At 39.2% G+C, this 21,604-nt stretch overlaps 2 protein-coding genes across 3 annotated transcripts in view; one reads left to right on the top strand and one right to left on the bottom strand.

Annotated features, from left to right (window-relative positions):
* Positions 1-2,908, top strand: part of LOC146698199 (RNA-binding motif, single-stranded-interacting protein 3-like) — a 133,943-nt gene extending 131,035 nt beyond the window's left edge. Inside the window, exons 13-14 of one of the 2 annotated variants that reach the window (XM_085473226.1) lie at positions 230-354; positions 739-2,908. In XM_085473226.1, the coding sequence (XP_085329352.1) occupies positions 230-354; positions 739-742 (129 nt within the window). In that variant the 3' untranslated portion in view covers positions 743-2,908. Of the gene's footprint in view, positions 1-229; positions 359-738 lie in introns of those variants that run through there. The other variant, XM_085473227.1, reaches the window with a different exon arrangement.
* Positions 2,909-4,905: 1,997 nt separating this feature from the next.
* Positions 4,906-15,183, bottom strand: entpd3 (ectonucleoside triphosphate diphosphohydrolase 3). The gene is made up of 10 exons (XM_085473225.1): positions 15,019-15,183; positions 12,596-12,733; positions 11,847-11,964; positions 11,533-11,692; positions 9,952-10,111; positions 9,611-9,838; positions 8,703-8,966; positions 8,504-8,614; positions 7,168-7,296; positions 4,906-6,403 (listed from the first exon to the last, which is right to left on the bottom strand). The coding sequence occupies exons 2-10, from the start codon at positions 12,728-12,730 to the stop codon at positions 6,215-6,217; spliced, it is 1,494 nt and encodes a 497-aa protein (XP_085329351.1). The 5' UTR covers positions 12,731-12,733; positions 15,019-15,183; the 3' UTR covers positions 4,906-6,214.
* Between the last annotated feature and the right edge of the window lie 6,421 nt (positions 15,184-21,604).

Raw genomic sequence — 21,604 nt, 5'->3', positions numbered from 1 at the left:
CAGAGGAGCTGTTTTACAAGTTCACAAGTATATAAAGTTAAAATCACAGACAGAAAACTGACCGCACCAGATCAACCTGTCACCTTTAAAAAAAAAAAATGCTAATTGAATTTTTCTCTTTGGATTCCTTATCTATGTGCCATAAAGGAGTCCCTACTTTTATATGATTGCCCAAAGTTTCAAGGCTTTCTTTTGTTCCTTAATATCTGGCTTTCCCCCCCCTGTTCAGGGTGTGGTGACAGACCCCTCTCCACAGACAGCTGCCCCCTCCTCACAGGACGCCAGTGGGCAGCAGCCTTTACCTGTGGAGAACACAGGAGATCACGCCACAGCCTACTCTTACCAGCAGACTAAGTAAGTGTGATGATTGCAAGTCTGTAATTTTTTTCACATGGTCTTGTACAGCTGGTGCATCCTAACTGGTACATTAACTGTATCTGGAAAAATGAACAGCATCAGCTATAAAGGACTGCAGTACAATTCCCAGATTATGCCGCGCTTTTTCTGTTTTGGTCACAGATGCATGGCAACCTTTGTTTGCAAAATTCTCCTTCTGGCTTTTTATCTTTTTCCTGGTGTTTATCTTGTTTTTCTGCCTCCTAGATAACCGACGGGTGGTTTCCTTTACACATAGTGATTGTACAAAGACTGTTGTGCCTGCTTACAAAAAAACCCGGTAACATTGTTCACGGTTCCCTCAGTCAAGTCCTCGCTCACTGACTTTTCTGTCTCTTTTAGATAACAGGATTGGTAGGAATCATTGCTGCGTTGCCTTTAGGAGGACTGCACGAAGGCACTGGAGACGCAGAGTATCAAAAGGAAACGGGACAAAACAAAAAACAAAAACAGAGGTGACATGGACATCACTGACGGGAGAATGCTTCCACTGTGCACGGGCACCAAATAAAAGACAAAACGAAGAAAAAAAATATCTTTCTTACCTGGTTGAACTAAGAAAAAGACAGAAGAAAAAGCTAATGATGGTTTGCTAAACTCAAAGACAATGAAATCAATGGCAGTCTCCAACTTTGAGTTTTCATTTTTCACCATGAGACTGGACTTTGCCTCCAAAGGAAAAAAAAAACAGATAAGGGGACATAAAGAGAAATCTAAAGTCAACCAACTGTACAGAAAAAAAATGAACATTTGAATGTGCAGGTAGATTTTCAGACTTTTTTATTGAAAATAGAAGGAAGCCAAGTCTTGAACAAAAACGGGCTGTCTTCCTTTGATATTAAGCTACATTATTTTCATTCTTTTTATTATTTGAGTAGTTTTCTAGAATATTAGTGTTTTCGTAAATCTTTATTGCCTTAATTTTCTCAAACTTTGGGGAAAAAAAGTTTCCAAGTGTTGAATTATTTAAAAAAAAGGACTGAGTTGTTGAATGATTTTTTTTAAAGGGTTCTTTGAGTTTGAGAGCCTCAGAAATGAAATCTACAAAGCTATCTGTATAAGACAAAAAAAGGTTGTATTTGTATGAAGGTGATTTTAAATTATGTGGTACAGTGCAGGTGATGTTGGTTGACTAGGGAAAAAAATCCTTTTACAACTTGTGGGAGCAGTCAGCCCACCGCTTCCTGGAAATGCAGTTTAGTTCAATCATGGGAAAGAAATTCAGTTTCTCCACCACTTATTTTGTATTTTTATTTTTTTCATTGCGGTGCTTTTAAAAGTTTTTCCTTTGCCTGCTTGCTTGTCTCATTGCAAAAAGAAAAAGGAACATTTCTGACTTTGAGAAAAAGCAGAGAAAAAAAAGCTAGGATTTTTAAATGTGCAAAAAGCAATAGTTTTAGTAAAACTGTTGACAGTTTCTTGAGTCTTTCTTAACTGTTGAACAAAAATACAGCCCGCGGGTGGCATATTTTATACCAAAGATGAAGAAACTAAGTTGTAAAGAGATCTTCCTGTTGCTTTTTCTTAATTTTTTCCACTTTGAATCTGCTTTTTGGTTTTTGTCAAGCTGTTGCTGTGTGAAATGATCAGTGAATGAGAGCATGCAGTTGGTCCTTTAGCACATTTGCCTCAATGGGATGAGATGTTTTGTGCGTCATGTGATCAAACTACCACCGCATCTAAAACCCTGTGGAATCCTGGTGAAAAAGCTACTTTTTATTAGACACCCAACGACATCCTGCCGAGGCCTCATCGACTGACCTTACATAACAACGCCCAGACGGCATAGCTCGCGATGAATGCTTCCCAAAATATGACAGATGTCATTGTTTTGCATAATCTAAGTCCAACTCACTGTTTTGTCTCGTTCTTGCCAAACACAAGCCACTGAAAATATGAGCAGGTCAATGATCTCTGTGAGAGGAAAGGGCATTGCTGTTGAACGAAATGATTTCAGCTTATATATATTCTCCTAAAAAAAATAAGGAGAATTACTTTTATGTTGCCTTTACTTTTGGTTTTTTTTTCTCTTTTTGATGATTATGTGTGAGCTGCTAAACACTTTTCAGTATTGGGGATTGAGGTTGTCTTATGTTGGGTCTCCGTGGAATATTTGCACCTCCAGAGTGACTGTAATTGATCATTTTAAGCAGAATAAAGATGAAAGAAACACAAACGTGCATTATTGTGCCTAGAGAATATCGGTTGAGAACAGAAGAAAACTTAAGATGAACTTTAACTGGCTCGCACTGGTTCTGAGGTCACGCCTTCGAAGACTCACACGCCTTGACTTTCCACCAATGAAAGGAAGCTAAGGAGAGACACAAGAAACAAATGGACATAGGAGAAAACAAAATTGGTTTAACCAAAATCAAATGGATAGAAAGCTCTAAAATAAACAGGGGTAGGGAGTGAAAGAGAGAGAACTCAAAATCAAAAGTAATATTTATAAGATCTTTTTTTTGTACAGGTGTGTACAAGAAGATGCAACAGAAGTAACTTACAGTGGGGCAAAAAAGTATTTAGTCAGCCACCGATTGTGCAAGTTCCCCCACTTAAAATGATGACAGAGGTCAGTAATTTGCACCAGAGGTACACTTCAACTGTGAGAGACAGAATGTGAAAAAAAAATCCATGAATCCACATGGTAGGATTTGTAAAGAATTTATTCGTAAATCAGGGTGGAAAATAAGTATTTGGTCACCTCAAACAAGGAAAATCTCTGGCTCTCACAGACCTGTAACGTCTTCTGTAAGAAGCTTTTCTGTCCCCCACTCGTTACCTGTATGAATGGCACCTGTTTGAACTCATCATCTGTATAAAAGACACCTGTCCACAGCCTCAAACAGTCAGACTCCAAACTCCACCATGGCCAAGACCAAAGAGCTTTCGAAGGACACCAGGAAAAGTATTGTAGACCTGCACCAGACTGGGAAGAGTGAATCTACAATAGGCAAGCAGCTTGGTGTGAAAAAATCAACTGTGGGAGCAATCATCAAAAAATGGAAGACATACAAGACCACTGATAATCTCCCTCGATCTGGGGCTCCACGCAAGATCTCATCCCGTGGGGTCAAAATGATCATGAGAACGGTGAGCAAAGATCCCAGAACCACACGGGGGGACCTGGTGAATGACCTGCAGAGAGCTGGGACCAAAGTAACAAAGGTCACCATCAGTAACACACTACAACGGCAGGGAATCAAATCCCGCAGTGCCAGACGTGTTCCGCTGCTGAAGCCAGTGCATGTCCAGGCCCGTCTGAAGTTTGCCAGAGAGCACATGGATGATACAGCAGAGGATTGGGAGAATGTCATGTGGTCAGATGAAACCAAAGTAGAACTTTTTGGTATAAACTCAACTCGTCGTGTTTGGAGGAAGAAGAATACTGAGTTGCATCCCAAGAACACCATACCTACTGTGAAGCATGGGGGTGGAAACATCATGCTATGGGGCTGTTTTTCTGCCAAGGGGACAGGACGACTGATCCGTGTTAAGGACAGAATGAATGGGGCCATGTATCGTGAGATTTTGAGCCAAAACCTCCTTCCATCAGTGAGAACTTTGAAGATGAAACGAGGCTGGGTCTTCCAACATGACAATGATCCAAAACACACCGCCCGGGCAACAAAGGAGTGGCTCCGTAAGAAGCATTTGAAAGTCCTGGAGTGGCCTAGCCAGTCTCCAGACCTCAACCCCATAGAAAATCTGTGGCGGGAGTTGAAAGTCCGTGTTGCTCGGCGACAGCCCCAAAACATCACTGCTCTCGAGAAGATCTGCATGGAGGAATGGGCCAAAATACCAGCTACTGTGTGTGCAAACCTGGTAAAGACCTATAGTAAACGTTTGACCTCTGTTATTGCCAACAAAGGTTATGTTACAAAGTATTGAGTTGTATTTTTGTTATTGACCAAATACTTATTTTCCACCCTGATTTACGAATAAATTCTTTACAAATCCTACCATGTGGATTCATGGATTTTTTTTTTTCACATTCTGTCTCTCACAGTTGAAGTGTACCTCTGGTGCAAATTACTGACCTCTGTCATCATTTTAAGTGGGGGAACTTGCACAATCGGTGGCTGACTAAATACTTTTTTGCCCCACTGTAGCTATTTTTTTTATTTGCTTGGTCACATGCCCCCCATGTCTTTAAAATTGTGATTTTTGAGAGTGTCTGTAGAACCAGTGGATATTCCTGTAGCTTCAGATGTGTCTTTTTGTTTGTTTCTTTGTTTTATTTTCTTTTTAGTCGAAACTTTCAATAAAAAATAACAAAAATGAACTCGTCCTGGATATTCTGCAGGAACAACACACTACCACTGGAGTGCGCTATTGTTTTCTGTAGAAGGAAAGGACTGAAAGTCCATTGGTGTGCACGTGTGCAATTTTAGTAAGTGACCAAGTTAAGTTCACACACGCAAAATGGTTTTAACTGCTGTAAAGGATTAAAAACGTTTAAGCGTTTAGTTTCACCAAGCGAGATTATGAAACTACAGCTCCAAAAGATGCAGTTAGTTGAGAAGTTTATTGCATACAGTACTGACAAGAGAGCTCATTATCGCCAAAGCAGAAACGGTGCAAGCAGTCTGCATCAAATGACAATCATGCATCATTTTCTCCAGTGCAATGACAACAAAATGTCAAGAGACAGTTTTATTCATGCAGTTTAGTCATACATCATACTTGCTGTTCCTGTGAACAAATTACTGTCATGAAATCTTTATTTTTATTCATCTTTTCTTTATAAAGAAATAATAAATAACCAGGAAAGTACCAAAATATTACTTTGTAACAGTTGCCAGTTTCATCTACCAGCTGAATCAGCAGGATGTAAAAACAGTGTCTCTGCTTCAAGTCCATCCATCCATCCATGTGCTTCACCACTAATGGATTGTCATTGCTAACAGGGCTTAATTTTTCTTTTCCCAACTGCTCCATTTATACAACTGAATGAACCACTTGTGTACAACTATCCAACAATACTTTGCTCAGAATGCAAGCCTTTTATAACTCACTGCAGCAATATACGACTATGATGCATTTAGTTAAATCAAGAGAAGCACGTAGAACTGCTGTAGCACTGAATGACTTTGTGATGACCAAATTAGTTAAGTAGGTTGTATGTCAATAATTTTAAACTGATATGAAAATAATGAGACAATGGCATCATTTATTAGGGAAATGTTAATTCAAAAAAAGCTATAGTTGTGCGCTTAAAGTTTGGCAAGACCATACACAATATAAAACAATACATTAAAGCTACAGTACAACAATTTGCAACCATTTTCAGTGCTATAACGTGTAAAATGCAGGGAAAGAAACAGTAACTCATGCTCTGGTCTAAAGCGGGCGTTCGACTCATTTTGGGAATTGCACAACAAGAACAAGCACATGGAGACTGATGGATGCTCTTATATTTTTGTGCGATTTAGACAAACACTATCACTATTTTGTTGAGCGCAGTCAACTAAATTAAAAAAAAAAAGTACATTAATTTTTGTAAGATTCCCTGAGGTAGAGAATGAAGAGTGGTCTAATGCTTTTTAAAGCTGCTTTTACATATTTTATCTGAAGCTAAAACCCTCAAAGATGCCAGCACAACGTACTGCATTGATTTTGAGGCTCTTCAGTTTTGTTTGTTTTTTTAAACTAAAAGCTAGTTCATGTCTCAACCTGAATAATAACACATTTGATTGTTAACGTCCAGTCCAGGCGTCTTGGCACATGCAACTGTAGGATTCTCCGAACCTCTTGCAGAATTACAGCAGTTCCCAGGCCTTTCAATAGCCAGTGATTTCCTCTGTAACCTACGTTCTCAGTAGCAGGTGCGAATGAAGATGATGAAAACTAAGACGGCAGTCATAATTGTTAGCGCCGAAAATAGAAAGATGAGGCCGGCAAACACGGGGTTTGACATAGGAGGGATTTTCTTCACTTCGGAAGGAATCATGTTGGACATACTCAGCATGTAGCCCAAACTCCAGCCTATATTAGTTTTCTTTACCTACAGGAAAAGAAAGAAAACAAGTAATTTGAATGTTTTATATTTAAAACCACTTGCTTCCAACACCAGTACACCACCTTGCATGTCAGCGGGATGAAAATCATGAAATTGTATAATTACAGCTGTAGGGCAAAAGATGAGTCATAGCACCCAAAGAAGAAGAAAAAGAACAGGCTGTTTCGTAACTCAAAGTCTTGAAAGAACCTATCAAGCAGCAGACATCCCAAACTGCACACTAACGCCATTGTTGGAAATTGGGAGAATTGCCAGCTGTTTAAAAAGTCTTGTCTTGAGTGCAAAAGGCCGAACGCTCTTTGCAGTGTGGAAACATTGGCTGTAATCGTTCGTCCTTTATGAATCATGAGTAATATACAGAGTGTCAAAGACCAGGAATCCCCTTCTACTGAGGGAGTTTCTTTGTGACAAATTGATGGCATGCCTTCTGCTCTTTAGCTTTTTCATTGCAGACTATTCCTACGACATCAACAACAGTTTCAAGTGGGTGGCCTCATTCACATACGACTGCCAAAGGCAGTTAAATGGCTTCCTGTATTTGAACATGTATCAGCTGTCAACAGCTTTCCAAAACAACTCTCACCAAATTAGTACATCTTACAGTTATATTTCAAGAAGAATTAGCGCACAAGCCATCCATAAACTTTGAACAATGGGAGGATTGTAATGTACTAGCCTCATAGAAGGCAGTATTGAAACTTACAAATAAAAAGAATACTATTTGTCTTATTTACTGCTGTTTAACCAACCTGTTGTTGAAAGTTGATGTTTTTCCAGGTGTCGGTGTCAAATTTGTATCCATCTGCCAGCAAAGTAAAGACGTAATGACCTGCGTAACAGTGGGTCTCGATGAATTTGACGTTCTTTTGTGCGTTCAGCTGAAAGAAGGTTTAACAAAGATCAGAGTTTAGCCTGTGATTGTAATGACACAAGCTAATTGTATTAATTTCAGTTTAATCCCATTTCAGTGAGAAATAATGATTATTTAATCAAGATCATGAAAATATTGTGTAACAAAGACGGAGTGCAGTTTATTTCATTACCTTTATCCTGAAGTAACTTTGTTTCTTTTGCACAGCTGCACTCTACAGCTGTGGTTAGCACAAGCATGTCTCTCTAAATCACTTTTTTGGCCTGACATTGAGTTTGTTACCTAACTGATCATGTTTTTAAAAACTGATGTGGCAGACACTCGCAACAAAATCGAGGGTCGAGGAGATGCTTTCAAAGATGCCGTTGGTGTTGGTGCCGAGAGAGGGTGCTCTGAGTTTTTTATAAACTGCAGACCTACTGGGAGTTGAGTGAGTGGTATTTCTCTGGGGAAAAATGCCTTGTTGATTTCAGAGGTCATCTGAGAATGGCCAGACTGCTTAGAGGAAAGGGAACAATAACTCAAATAACCACTTGTGACATGGTTGCTGGGTGCCAGACAACCAGGGTATACAAAAGCACAGGCTCACTAAAGGGCAAGAGAAGAGCGGAAAAATGTTGCCTGGTCTAATGACCCTGGATTTCTGCTGTGACATTCAGATGATAGGGCCAGACTTTGGTGCAAAAAGCCTGAAAGCGTGCTGCTTTGTATTAATGGTTTAACGTGGTGTTGAGGATATTTTCTTGGCATATTTCGGGCCCCTTAGTACCAATTGATCCTCCTTTAAATGCCACAGTTTTGAAGGTTGAAGGGGGTGCAACTCATTAAAGGTGTACCTAATAGAGTGTCCAGTCAGTCTATATTACTAGTAAAAAATGTGGACACACGAGCAAAAAGAAGAAAATGTGGGCGCACAGCATTGTCAGAGCTGGTGAGTAGTTTACTTTCTGTTGTGCCTTCTGTTCTAATCTTGATGAATGAAAATGACAACGTATTTTATGTAATTACCTTCATATTAATTCTGTCATTCTCTCCTTCCTAAACATGATTTCTGTTCTTCCTCACCTTAATTTCGTCCCACTCCTTTTTCAGGCAATTTTTGTTTTTTGTTTTGTGCATTTTATGTTCAATATAGGTATTTGTTGTGCCTGAAAATGAACAAATAAATGAAATGAAATGAAATTTCTTGATTTTCTACCTGTATGAAAACTTACCGTTGCCCAGTTTTTGTGGCAGAAGTTCCTAACTGAGGTGTTGAAGTGATTAATGTTTGATGTGCCATTCAACTGCAGAGCCAGGGCAGTCCAGAAGAATCCAGCGTATGCCTGGTCGGACCAGCAGAAACACACACACTAAGTTGTTTTGCATCGTGATCTATTTGCTTTCATGTGTTATATTTGCACTGCGTGTTACCAGGAAATCTCCGGTGACTGGTGGCTGCTCCACCCCGTTGAAGGAACACTGAGACGAGGAGCAGGTCTTGAAATCAAATATGGATTTCACTACTTTCCCACAGCCGTCTGAGTCGCCACCACCAAAGAAGATCAGCTCTTGATTGGGGTCGTAGTTTTGCGGTTTCTTTGTACACTGTGACTCAAAAATTGATGATGCCTTTTTGGAAGTATTGAAACCTTTAGGATAGCAGGGGTTTGTTATGTTTTTGGGGTTAGATGATTGCTGGAAAATAAAAAAAATAATTAAAAAAATGTCAAAAGATAACGATTTTTTTAAGAAGAAGGCAAAATCTATAAATAAATAGGACAGAAAAAGACCCCAACCCTGAACTGGATAAGAGGAAAAAATGAATGGCACATTATCTCCACACTGTAGGGCTTATTTCTTTAAATTATACAACACCGCATACAAAGTCTGAAGTAAACAGAAACTATAAGGTTAAGCTGTCATACCATCACTCTGATGCACTTTCAGCATATTTCTTGTAGAATCATTATTAGTTTCAAGAATGAAGCTATGAATTACCAGAAACGATGCATTTCTCCCAGACTAGCTTGACGACAATCACGGTTCGATCAATATTCTTAATGACATAATGCATCCCTGGATCCTTTGGCTGTTAGCAGCTCAGGGACAGCAGCGTTCACTAATCATTCCACAAATTGGCCATTAATGGATTTCGCAGTGCACATGTGTGCAAAGAGCCAGACGTTCCCACTGCACTTAAACGATAGCACAGTAACGCATAACAACCTAAGGAAAGAACCACCACTCTTGTAGTACGTTGGGAATATGAGAGTTCAGTGAAAGACACTATTTTTTTTCTGTGCATACTTGTAAAAGAAACGGAGGACAAAGTCATTCACCTGCACTACTTTCTCCAGAACCAACTTCCCAGCTTCATTTTTGCCATAGCAGAGGAAACTGTGTGTGTAGACATTGTAAGGGTAACCATACAGTTTGACACGCAGGTAGTCGGCTCCCTTGAGATCATCCTGGACCGCAAAGGCAATCTGTGTTGATGCTCCTCCAAGATCCATGGAGCCGACAGTCTTTGCTCCCTGCGGCCGTACGTATGCGTTCCACACGTTTTTCTGCAAAAACAACGAAGATTAATAAACGATGAAACGTACAATAGCAAATTTTTAAAGCTGCAATTATCTTGTTTTTTGGGCAATCGATCAGACAGGTGAAGGCTGTGTCATACCTCTACCAAGTTTCCCTTTAGGTAGTTGACAGTGATCCAGCCATAAAGCCCTTCTTCCTGCCCAGTGATGACTGAAGCATTTTGAAACATGAAGGGGAGGGAACTCAGGTATTGTCTGAGTTTTACCAGGACGTCATTGGCCCTCTGTGCATCTTTCATTCTTAACAGCACAGCAGAAAACAGAACTATTAGACATCACACTAGAAACAGACGTTGACAAATGGATTCACTATCATTAATGAAGCAGGTAAAGATTTTGCCAAATACACGTATTTTAGATGCTATTATTTGCTATTATTTTTATTTTAAACTCATCTAAGCCAGAAGTCATGACGGTAGGCTAGAAGGCTTGGCTCTGTTTTTTAAAATGAGATCAGTATGTCATTTTAAAAACACTAAGATGTGAAGATTTTTTTTAATGTTTCTGTCATTAACTGTTTTATGTGTGGGTTTTATTTATTTTTGGTTGTTTTGTTTTTGTCTTTCTGCTGTTTCTCTGAGCGTTGCACGGTCTGAGTTTGGGGTGCATTTGCTGGAAAGTCCACCGCTCAGAAGATTCGCGACTGTCTTAATAATTTCTCACTTGTGAATAATCATTTTCACTGTACAATTGTAGATTTTATAATAAGATCCTGTTTGGCGTCGTGCTGACACAAAACTAAATGCTCTAAACCAATAAACTGCCAAAACATCATCTTTTATCCATGTGCTCACACTTGCTGATGAGCAGTTAATCAGATGCATTTGATTCACAGTGCCTGGAAGCAATGAGGAGTGTTCATCTATTTAAATAATGTTAGAGTCTGGAACAGATGTTATGTTTTTTAAATTATGCTAAAGAGGATGTCCTTTTTCACATGACTGTAAATCATTTCATGCAAACTAATCAACCTTTTTTTGTATGTTTGTTATACTTTAACAACAATATACGCTGTCCCCTACTTCTGCCTAGAAGGTCTGCTTTTGTCATCATCTTTCCTTGGGCTGGAAAGTATGAAAAGCCATATTTAATGCCGGGCCCAGAGTTCGACCCATGTGATTGAGATTCTTAAGTTTTGTCCTGCCCTTTAGTCTGAATGTGTTTTTATTGCTGGGGCTTCCCCAGGCATCCAGAGGGAGGGGGGGGTTATCCATCAGGCAAAAGGGGGGCAATATAAGACACAAAGCTTTACTGTGAAGCAAACCTCCCTTTTTGTCTCTTGAATGCTTGCACAGCAAAATCGGCATCCATAATTCAGCACCAATGAAGTTGAATGGACTTTCTTAAACTCAATCCACAGCACATATTTGAAAGTATTAAATACATCACTTTAAGAACATTTCTGCATCTCTGTCTTGATATTCTCATCTTTAAAAATCATACATTGTACCCATTAAAAATTCCCACCACACACACACAAAGTCACAGATCTAAATATTATACTTTTTAAGAATGTATTTGTATTCATTATGTCTTGCAGTTCTTCAGTCATCAGCTTACTCCTCTGTGCATGAAAGGTCAAGAAAAGCTTAAAATGAATTAATATAAAAAAATCACTTTTGACTCTTCAATAATAATATAAATAATCAAAAGCTTCTTACTGCAGGAGTCTCATTCCAGCTGTAGCTCCGAGAAACAGGCGCGTACTGTTGTGTTTTGTTGGAGGAATGGTTTTAGTGACGATGTCCATGCATTTCCTAAATCCTGCCATTGTCTTTTCTTCGATCTCGGGGATAACCTTCATGTCGGAGATGGCATTACCTGAGGACACAAATCCAAGCTAAAATTCTCGTGTGTCTAGTAACCAGAATGTCTCCAATTTAAAACACACTCTTTATGTTTTTTCTTTTGTTTGCAAAAGCCTAAAAAGAGTTTGCCAGCACCCCCCCTCCTCTCTTTGTTATATGTGACTCACCATCAACTTTACAGTTTAATGTCTCAGTCACTATTCCTGTTTCGTTCTCCTTCGCTCCTGGCCATTCATACAGGTATACATTGGAACGAGATGAGCCAGCGTCTATCACTATGCCGTACTAACAGGAAGAAGGAAGACAAAAATGTTATTGCACAAGCATTTTCCAATCAGCTTAGCAGGTTGCTGTCTATTAAGCACAGAGTAGCCACCATGACTTTCATCAGGCCTCTGTGTGAAAGATGTTGCATAACAGCAGTAAAAGCAGCAGTATTTTCTTTATGGAGATATAGTGGGGTAATGGTATCCTTAGCAGAAAAGAAAGTCTCAAATTAGAGAATTGTGAGAACTGCAAAAGTAAAAAACCACTGGCACACTCCTGATGAAAAAGCATACACACATACACAAAAAGAGAACTGACAAACACGCAAAACGGCAACTGAAAGTCATCACAATGAGTTTTTTTCCTCTTTTTTTTTTTTTTTTAGCCCTTGTTTCAAAAAGCTTTCAGTTCTAATTAAAAGGAAAAGGGGAAACAGCAGACGGACAACATGCCTGTTTGTTTGAATGCCATTAACAGTACACGCAAAGTTAAACGTGTTTCATCAGAACCGCCACTCATCAGCAAGCAGACCGATGAGGAATCCCCCGTCTCTGATCCTTCGGTGCAGTTTTTATGCGTTGTCTTTATAACAGCATGCGTATTTATATTTGCATCCTGGAGTATTGCGCTGATGTGCGTATGTGCTCACCTCTTTGCTGTATTCTAAAAACCTCCAAGTGTCCTGGATAACAGCAACAGCAATGAGGGCAGCGATGCTGGTCAAGAGGAGAAGCATCACTCCTGCTATCCGACACTTGTAGCCCATCTTGTGTTTGGAAGCCATTTCCTGTTGGCAAGAAATAGGGTTAAAGAAGATGTGTGGTTCTCACTAAAAGCATCTTTCAAGGTGAAGATGTGCAGATGTTTAAAAAAGTCACGATGAGCCGTAACAGTGACCAGGACTGCTACAGATGAGTAAGTGCTCGCAAGCCAAACGGATGCTTAACCAAATCCAAATCAGAGGGAGGTTGTTCAATCAGAAGAACTCTTTTAGGGAGAAAGTGCTAAAATGCAAAAAAACTAAACGAAAACATTTCTGTTTGTTGTTTTTTTGTTTGTTTTTTGGCTACGATTACACATCACACACAGGCATGCAACATGAAATGCAGCTTTTTTTCATGTGTGCATAGATGGGCTGCACACAATTTAAACCTTTAAAGCTACTCTCATAAACATTGTGCAATATATATCACAATCTATATTCATCACTTTGCAAGGACTCATTAAATTCAAAAACATCCATGAAGTTTACTGACAGATGAATATGCCAGTTGATATGAATACTCTTTGTTATTCAATCAATAATCAATTATAATCATGTTATTTAGATTTGCTGAAACTGCCACACCACACTATTCTGCTCATGTTATGTTCCCGTGTGATTGCATCACTGTTATTGCAGCCATTTGTCAGTATACAGCCGTTAGGTAATTCTCCCTCAGCCATGCCAAAACTGTCCTCACCAGACTGACAACCACTTTGCGGATTAGGTGGAACCCTAGTTCTGTGTCTCTCTTGTTTATTGTCCATTTAAGCTTCATAAATCCAGGAATAAAATTTGCTATCTGACTCCTCTTTTATAGGCAATAACAACAATGACAAAACCAGTGTTTGTTAATCTATGAATAACTCTTAAGTTACCACAGCAACTTCTGTAGAAACAAGCAGGCTAAAGGTGCTCGACAAGGTGCGATCACAACTGGCTGACATGGCAACAAGCGAGTTTAATGTTTCTGATACATGTTGCCCGCAAGGTGCTTGACATTTCGAAGCCATGTGTGCAATACACGTCCTAGACTTTCACTTTTGAATGTCTCTTCTTTATAACCGCGTGCTTAACATTTCCCGGAGCTGTTTCCAACACAAAGAAAGTAAAGTGTCAGCCAGCACATGAAGAGAAATAGCAACCAATCTGTTTTTGCTGTGTCTATGTTGCATTCACTACAAGGTATGTTTCTGTAACTACATGAGATTATATCCAATCAACCTGCCAAGACAAACACAGTACAAGTTCTTACACTCCAAGCAGCTCACAATGAAAACAAACATAAGGAGGCATGAGTGACGGTGTGTCTGAGGATGGAATAGAAAACAAATAATTCTATAAAGTAATAATGCGTGTAAGTGCATAATACTGCTAATTTGCAGTTAAGGAACAATGTGTCTTTTGAGCCACTGGTAATGTGAGCTCACTCATCTCTGGCTTTACGGGCTATCATCGCAATGAGCCGGGCTTAAAAACTAAACTGTATTTAAGGTTGTGGGTGATTTTAGTAGCACTGAGACAAACACTTCCTCCCTGTAAAGTAAATTTTGGTTTCAGTTCTTTCCCACTGCTTTCTCACCTTTTTTTTTTTTTTTTTTTTTTTTTTTTTTACATGCACAGTTGTTACTTGTGGTTTTTAGTAGCATTAATAAGCTTGACATATTACATATTTACACTGCAGTGCATCTCAGATTTGCTGGATGTAAAGTTTCACACAGTGGAGAAACAACAAGATTAGGCAAACAGCACAGTTACTTATAGTTTGTTATTGTAAATGAACCGCCTTTTGGGTTTGTAATACAAAGACTTACTGAATACATTAATTGCACTTGACTTGCACCTATTTTACTTTATATGTCAATAGTTTTCTAAAGCTTAATTGTGAAGTTACTTGAATTTTTTTTTACTATCACCTGAATAGAAATGCATGGTCCTTATAGGATTTTGAGTTGGCAGTTGCAAAACTACACAATATCTATAAAATACTCAATGTGATATTACTGGTTCTGCAGTTTACTTAAAATTCAGCCAGGTGAATCAACAAGTCATATCGACTCTGTTAACACCCACTCAGTAAAAAATCAGCCATGTGTCGCTGGGAGTCAAATAACTTGAGCTATCTCCCCTGCTTGTAAGGACAGGTTCTTATGGTGGTGAGGAGTGGATAGAAGCAAATGTGTCTCGTCACACTCGGTACAGTAAAACTAACTTGCCAGTGTTGATTAACCCTTTGATCATGTCTAAATACCTGTTGTGTTCAAAGGTTTAAAAAATAAATGCATGTGAGGAAATGTTTTGTTTCTTACCTTCTAGAGCTGATTTTTAGAGCCTCGTTGAGAATAAGAGAGAGATGGTTCTGACGAAGGGATGTTGATCTAAAGCAGGAAAAGTGGTTGCAGCAAATCAAGAGAGAGAGAGAGGAACAGAGAGAGAGAGAGAGAAGGTGCTCTGAGTGCTCTCAAGAGTGACTGGCCCACAAGAACAGGAGTGGCGTACCCCAACATAAGTCACAGTGCGGGGAGGAGCATTGTGTGCAGGACTCCAGTTTTTGCCACTCCCAACGCACCAGTGCAACAAAGCAGCCAGCCTACGAAACACAGCTGCTCCTTGCTCATTGCCTGCGTCTGGTGATTAAAACAGATACAAGTATTTGTGAGTATGAACAATGTGAGAAGATGGGGCTGGAGCTGGGATGCTAATTGATGTGATCAATAAGAGAGACTGCAGTGTGGCTGAGGGTCTGCTGTGGAACTTACTATACATTCAGGTGTTATTTAATAGGAGTAAATTATGAGGCAATGGAGGCTATGAAAAGCAAAGGCTTAAGTGCTGTATCAACAATCAAGGATTTGTTGATAGCTGCACGGGATGCCAGCGTTCTCACAGACAAAACTCTGAGTCATTTGTGTGACAAACATGAGTCATTAATTTCTCTGACACAGTGCTGATGGACGAATGGGAACCTGAGCTTTTATTGCAGCATATTTGTTTGTTTTTTATGGGAAGACAGCAGAGAGTTAAAAGCATACTTTTAACGGTGTGTGCATTGCTCCTACTGCTGAACATTTTTGTAAGGGCTCATATGTTAGGAGTTTTGCAGCACTATCTGGAAACATGAGAAATGCTTTTCCAGACTGATACAGACTGATGTATGTGCATCAGTCTGTATAATATCAGTTAAGGAGTGGAGATACTGTCAGAATGCATCTGTCTCCATGCGCAGCCTACTGTAATGACCAAAACACCAGTTAATGCAATATTCCCAAATAATGCTGAGAAGTCAGACACCACTGCATTCTGCTGCTATTTTAAGTATTTTCTATGGTACCCACCCACCAACCCATTTGTTACCTGTAATACAATTTCATCAGGTTACCTTATGTTTTATGTTGGCAGACAACAAATGGTTCCATTGCATTGGAAGTGGTTACTTTGTTATAATACTGTGACATACTATGACATGGCCTCCTCACATGGGTGCCAGCGTCTGGATCTGCTAGCTTTGTTTATTGTCCTGGCATCTTAATAGAAGTTATTACAGTGGTCTGAGTTGTTGAGTTATTCAAAGGTTCAAAGGTATTTCAGATCATTGTCCCACAACAGCAGGACTCCTTCAGGACTTTAAGGTAAAGAGCAGAATTTATGGTTCCACTATACCAGGTCCTGAAGCAGCAAAGCAACCCCAGACCATCACGCTACCACCAACATGTTTGACTGTTGGGTTTTTTGTGTGTGAAACATTGTGTTAGTTTTCTCCATTTGTGGATAATGTCACTCACCACCATTCACTGGAATCCCAGACCCTTTTAAAATGCTTTGTAACCTTATCCAGCCTGATATATGTCAAGTTCTTTTAGATTGTGTTGCTTTTTGAAATCTTTTAGCCTACTTCACTTTGTCAGACAGGTTCTATTTAAGTGGTTTAATCCAGCATGTGTGGCATTAATTAGTCCTGGATTTATCTTGTCAATTTCATCAACATGATAAAGTCACAAGTGTTCAAGATGCAGTCATGAAACTTCTCAGATGTGTAGTAAACACTGAAATGAAGACCCAGCTCAAAGAACATTGATACTGTGGTCTCTCTTCGTGACTGTAAATTTCCAGCAGCCTTTGTTTTTTTAACCACTGAATCTGTTGCCTTTTTAACACCAGCACTGGTTTCTGGGTTGTCTACAAAGGAGACACTAGTGGTGTCAGTGAAAGTGAATTACATGTCTGATTCAATGGGCGGTGAATGTATATAAAGTATTTTTGTTGCCTAACGTGAGACCTGAAACCTACTGGCCTGAATTAACCGGAAGAACAGGAAGCTTAAAATTAGATTAGCACCAAGAGATGAAAGAGAAGAAGCAAGTATCTTACAGAAAGATTGCATACTTTCTCATAGAGGTAGTACTGCAATACTTCTGTTAGAATGCATGCTCTTTCCAGCTTTGCTGCTTTGCACATGGGTTGTATGGGTTTAGTCTGTCTCTGCAAGACAGACTAAACAAGTTTGCACCCACATGTCTTCTCTTGTGTAAGGAAACATGTGAACACAGTGATTTCCTCTTTAATGCAGAAGAAAGCAAATAAATCAACTCATAGTGAAGAATATATGTATATGAGTACATATCTTGTGATGATTTGGGAAGAATTTAGTAATCATCTCCAATATGTTGCATGTTTTATTTCATCCTAAGAAAATACTGAGTTTCTGCTGTCTGCACAACTAAAAACAAAGTGGAAGTTCCGTCATCCTCAGATAATTACCAATTCAGCATCAGTGCTGTTTATAGTCTACTCGGATTTGTAGAGCCACCAAGACATATTCTCACTAATTGTTTATGTCTCTTTCAGTGCTTTTAAAATACATTAAACACCCTGATGAATCTCTACTGCAGGTCACAGGGCAGCACAGAGAGGTTTAGAAGCTCTTAATGCATCGTTGATAAATTAGCTTGACAGACCCATACTTGCATGCATATGCTGCACATAATGACAGCATTATGCGGTGTCAACTTATCAGATAATTACACCTCATGCCTCTAATGTATGGGTGTAGGAGGCTGGTCCACTTTAAACCCTGCTGCCTCCATTTCCCTTCACGCACCCTTCAGCCACTCCCACCACATCGCCCCATCTACCTAACTATTTCAACAGGGCTGACTCTCACAGGGAGCCGCTGTGTGAAACACTGTACACAACCCTCTTCCCCACCACTGCTTGACAGAAAGTAGTCCCCAGACTAGCTCAGGACAAACCCATATCTCTTACATGTCAAAGCTGTGTACCACTCAGCACGCTGCAATTGAATTATCAAAAAGGAAACTCTTATCCTTGTAGAATTACAGATATCAGAGTTAACAGCAATCAGTGCACATTTCAACATAGGGCAAATATGCTGGCCATGTAATGGGATCTCTGTGGTCTCAAACGCATTGTGATTTGAGATTCAGTTACGTGCTGATGGCTAGTAGATTATAATGTTTTCCCATCTGATCCCTCCCAAGTGAAACAGCATCTTGGGCATGCTTTCAGGAAAAACCTCACATACCAGATATTTGAAGGCTGCTGAGCCTAGTGGGCTGACAGCATGTGTTGGACTGGACGAGTCCAACACATCAGGGCTCAAATATGCATTTTCAATATGAGATTATATATTTGTAGTTTTCTGTTCTGATCTATTTCTATCTGTTCAAATAATTATGCACTGCAATACAAATGTGCTTTGCTCTCTGAATGTTTTGGCAGTACCGTAAAGACTCATGTTTGAACCTAGTTTGGAACAAAGCATAGGTTTCACATCACAAGTTCAACTTTGCAGCTAAGAATAGATGCTAGAAAAACACTTTTCACAGGTCCTGCCCTCCCTGTCTTTATGTATCTCCCACCTTTGCAATTACCTGCTCTGCCCCAGTGTGTTGCACCTGTGAGTAATTCCCTTCCCTTGTATTCAAAATGTGTTTTTTGCCTGTCCTTTGTCAGCTCGCTTTTGTTTATGTATGCACTTCAGTAATACTGCTCTTGCATTGGATTTCCCACGCGCCTAACCCTGTTTTGCCTTTTGGCTTTTGCCTCTGCTTGTTCCAGGTTTTGTCTGCTTTGATCACGGGTTGATCACCTGTGGAACAAACTGTGCTTTACCTCAGTGAAGTGGTGAACTCTCATGTGGTCTCTCATACATTTCAGTTCTGTGTTGTTACAACAGGAATGCTGGTTAGATAAAAAAAAGAAGGCTGATCTTTTACTATCTCTTTGAGACTTATTGAATTCACCGCTGTTTCTACGCTCATTCTTTTATTTCTTTTTTATCAACCAATCCCCTGTGAAAGAATGCATCATACCAAGGTTACCAAGCACCTAGCTAAGATAAAAGTTTCCACCCCGTCTAAGATTCCTTCCATGAAAATGTTTGCACTCTCTGACAGGATTCTCTACTGTCCAGAAAACAACGGAAATGAGCGCAGACACCAGAGGGACAAATAAACAAAAGACCGATACATATGTGATTGCAATGCTGTATAGTTGCACAGAGCCTAGAAAACTGTGATATACAGTGAAGTTAGTTCTTTTTCTGGACTGAAGCAGTACTGGGGATCTTATGCTAAGTTAGAGGAAAAACACCAATACTTTAGATCATTTATTTTAAATAAAACTGCTGTTCCTCAAATGTTACTGAATTCAACTGAAAGACTTTCTTTGAAACTTTTAATAGAGATTTCGTAGCGTATGTCCCTGAGATAAATTCTTGGGAATACTTTAGTGGTTTTCTGCCTTTGGTCACTTAATATCTGTGCAATCAAAAGTCACTCTGTGCATGTTCACATTCATGTTCAACTGAAGACAAAGAAACGTTTTTAGAAGACTTTTCACTGTTAAAAGACTTTTTCATGATCAGAGAGTGGAAACTGACTCATAAAATCTAAGTCTTGATTGAAATACGGTAGATTATGTATAAAAATTCCTGAACAGCTGATCAAATACTTTTGTGAGAAGCTTTAAATTAAAGCTGAAAGTCTGCACTTGAATCACATGATGTTTGTTAGATTTAAAATCCTCTGTACAGCAACAACAGTTGCCACTGTCCAAAACTGGACCAGAGACAAGTTATTTCTCTTTGATGAAATAACTTGTCTCTGCTTTATTTGGATTAAAGGTTAATGTCAGATAGCTTTTGAGCTGTCTGTAATACAACCTAATAATATTACACTAATGTTACCCCCCTTTGTCTCGCCCTGCTTTCTTCTCTTTCAGGCTCTCATTTGCAACCTACTGGAGCAGATGGCAGACTCTCCTTGATCCTGGTCCTGCCTGAGATTCCTTCCTGTTAAAAGGGAGTTTTTCCTTCCCACTATGACCGAGTGTTTGCTCATTGTCAGTTGTCTGCTTGTTGAGTCTTGCAATATAAAGTACCCTGAGGCAACAATTACTGTGACTTACCGCAATATAAAAAAAACTAAATTGAATTTAACTACAGAGTACACACATAAGATTGAAGTCAGTTTACTATGCATTGAATATTTCTGATTATAAGCTTGATTATTTTAATATGGAATCAACATTTCTCAGTGCTGGGTTGTTCTCATTTTAAGGTAAGCATTATTTAAAGATGTTACCATACTAGTATTCAACTAAATTCATTTAAATGTTATTTATATAGGGCTAAATTACAACAGCAGTCACCTTAAGGTGCTTCATATTGTAAGAAAAGGGCCTAACAATAATGGAGAGAAACCCCCAACAATCAGACAACTCCCTTTGGTCAAGCACCTCATAGTGTGGAGGAAAATCTCCCTTTGAACAGGAAGAAACCTCCAGCAGAACCAGGCTCAGGGACAGGCAGCCATCTATTAGGACTGAATGGTGCTGAGCAAAGAAGAAAACCAAGTGTCCAGTCTTTCTCCCAGATCCAACCTGGGAGCTATTTCCACAGAAGAAGAACCTAAAAGCTGAAGGCTCTACAACATTTTTAAACCATTACTCCTGTGTAGCTGTCAGAAATACTGATCATGTGTCTGTTGGCATCTCCTTGTGGCCAAACTGCAAAATGCATGTCCAGAAACATTTGTAATGCTTGAAGCAAAACTCTCTCTCTCCTTTTTTTTTTTTACACATGTACACTCAGGAGGAGCAGCAATAAAGCTGCCAGCAAAATTATTGTAAAATCCCCAACTAAGAGTCAGTAAAATATGTGCTTCCATCCCCTTCACCCCAAGTGCTCAAATAAATGTTTAATTATAATTGCAAGGCCTTATGAAAGCATCTGAGGACTGAGACAATCACTCAGACAAGTCAGCAACTGTGATAACATAAAAGCAGCCTACAAAGGATTTCAAAGAAGAACGCAATCTTTGCTTTTATCTCAGTATGAAGTTGATTCAAGCCTGATTTTCCCCCTTCAATATTTAAGATGATCACTTCATTACCAGGGGAACGACATTTTCTGTTAAACTGACACAATGATAACAAATAAAAATGCTGATTAAAGTAAAGAAGTAAAAGTAAAGAATTAGTAAATAATTCACTGAAGACAAAAGAATATTCATAAAAAAAATTCTTTGCATTATCCTCTCTGTAGATAAAGAGTTAACATTTCACTCAAGTCAAGTGAGTGCCTGGTGGAAGCACATTTTTTATTCATACAGTCTATACAGGTGAAGTTCTCTATTGTAAGCACTAGAAGTAAGACCTCTCAAGTAGCATTGTTATGTCTCGTGTCTCCTATCATCATGATTTACAATTTTAACTGAACAGACAGACCATGTGACCTTTTTCTCTTTGGCATTTTCCAAAGCAGCCGTATCATTTTTAAAGAGAAGTCTTCCTCTACAACTGTTGCTGTGTGATAGTTGCCTGTAGAATTTATATTTATATTTTTGAAGCAAGCAAGTGAACTGGCCAATAATA

This window comes from Copadichromis virginalis, linkage group LG11 (genome assembly GCF_057382275.1).
Source record: "Copadichromis virginalis isolate Kocher_CV1m ecotype Utaka linkage group LG11, C_Virginalis_male_GT1.1, whole genome shotgun sequence".
NCBI classification, from domain to species: domain Eukaryota; kingdom Metazoa; phylum Chordata; class Actinopteri; order Cichliformes; family Cichlidae; genus Copadichromis; species Copadichromis virginalis.
The sequence above is the reverse complement of the archived record's forward strand: the minus strand, read 5'-3'. Positions and strand labels throughout refer to the sequence as shown.

Coding starts and splice junctions, on each gene's coding strand:
- entpd3 (XM_085473225.1), bottom strand. CDS start 12,730: ATGGCTTCCAAACACAAGATGGGCTACAAGTGTCGGATAGCAGGAGTG. Junction 8,615..8,702: donor CAGTCACCGGAGATTTCCTG/GTAACACGCAGT, acceptor TGGTCCGACCAG/GCATACGCTGGATTCTTCTG. Junction 6,404..7,167: donor ACATCAACTTTCAACAACAG/GTTGGTTAAACA, acceptor CTTTTCCTGTAG/GTAAAGAAAACTAATATAGG.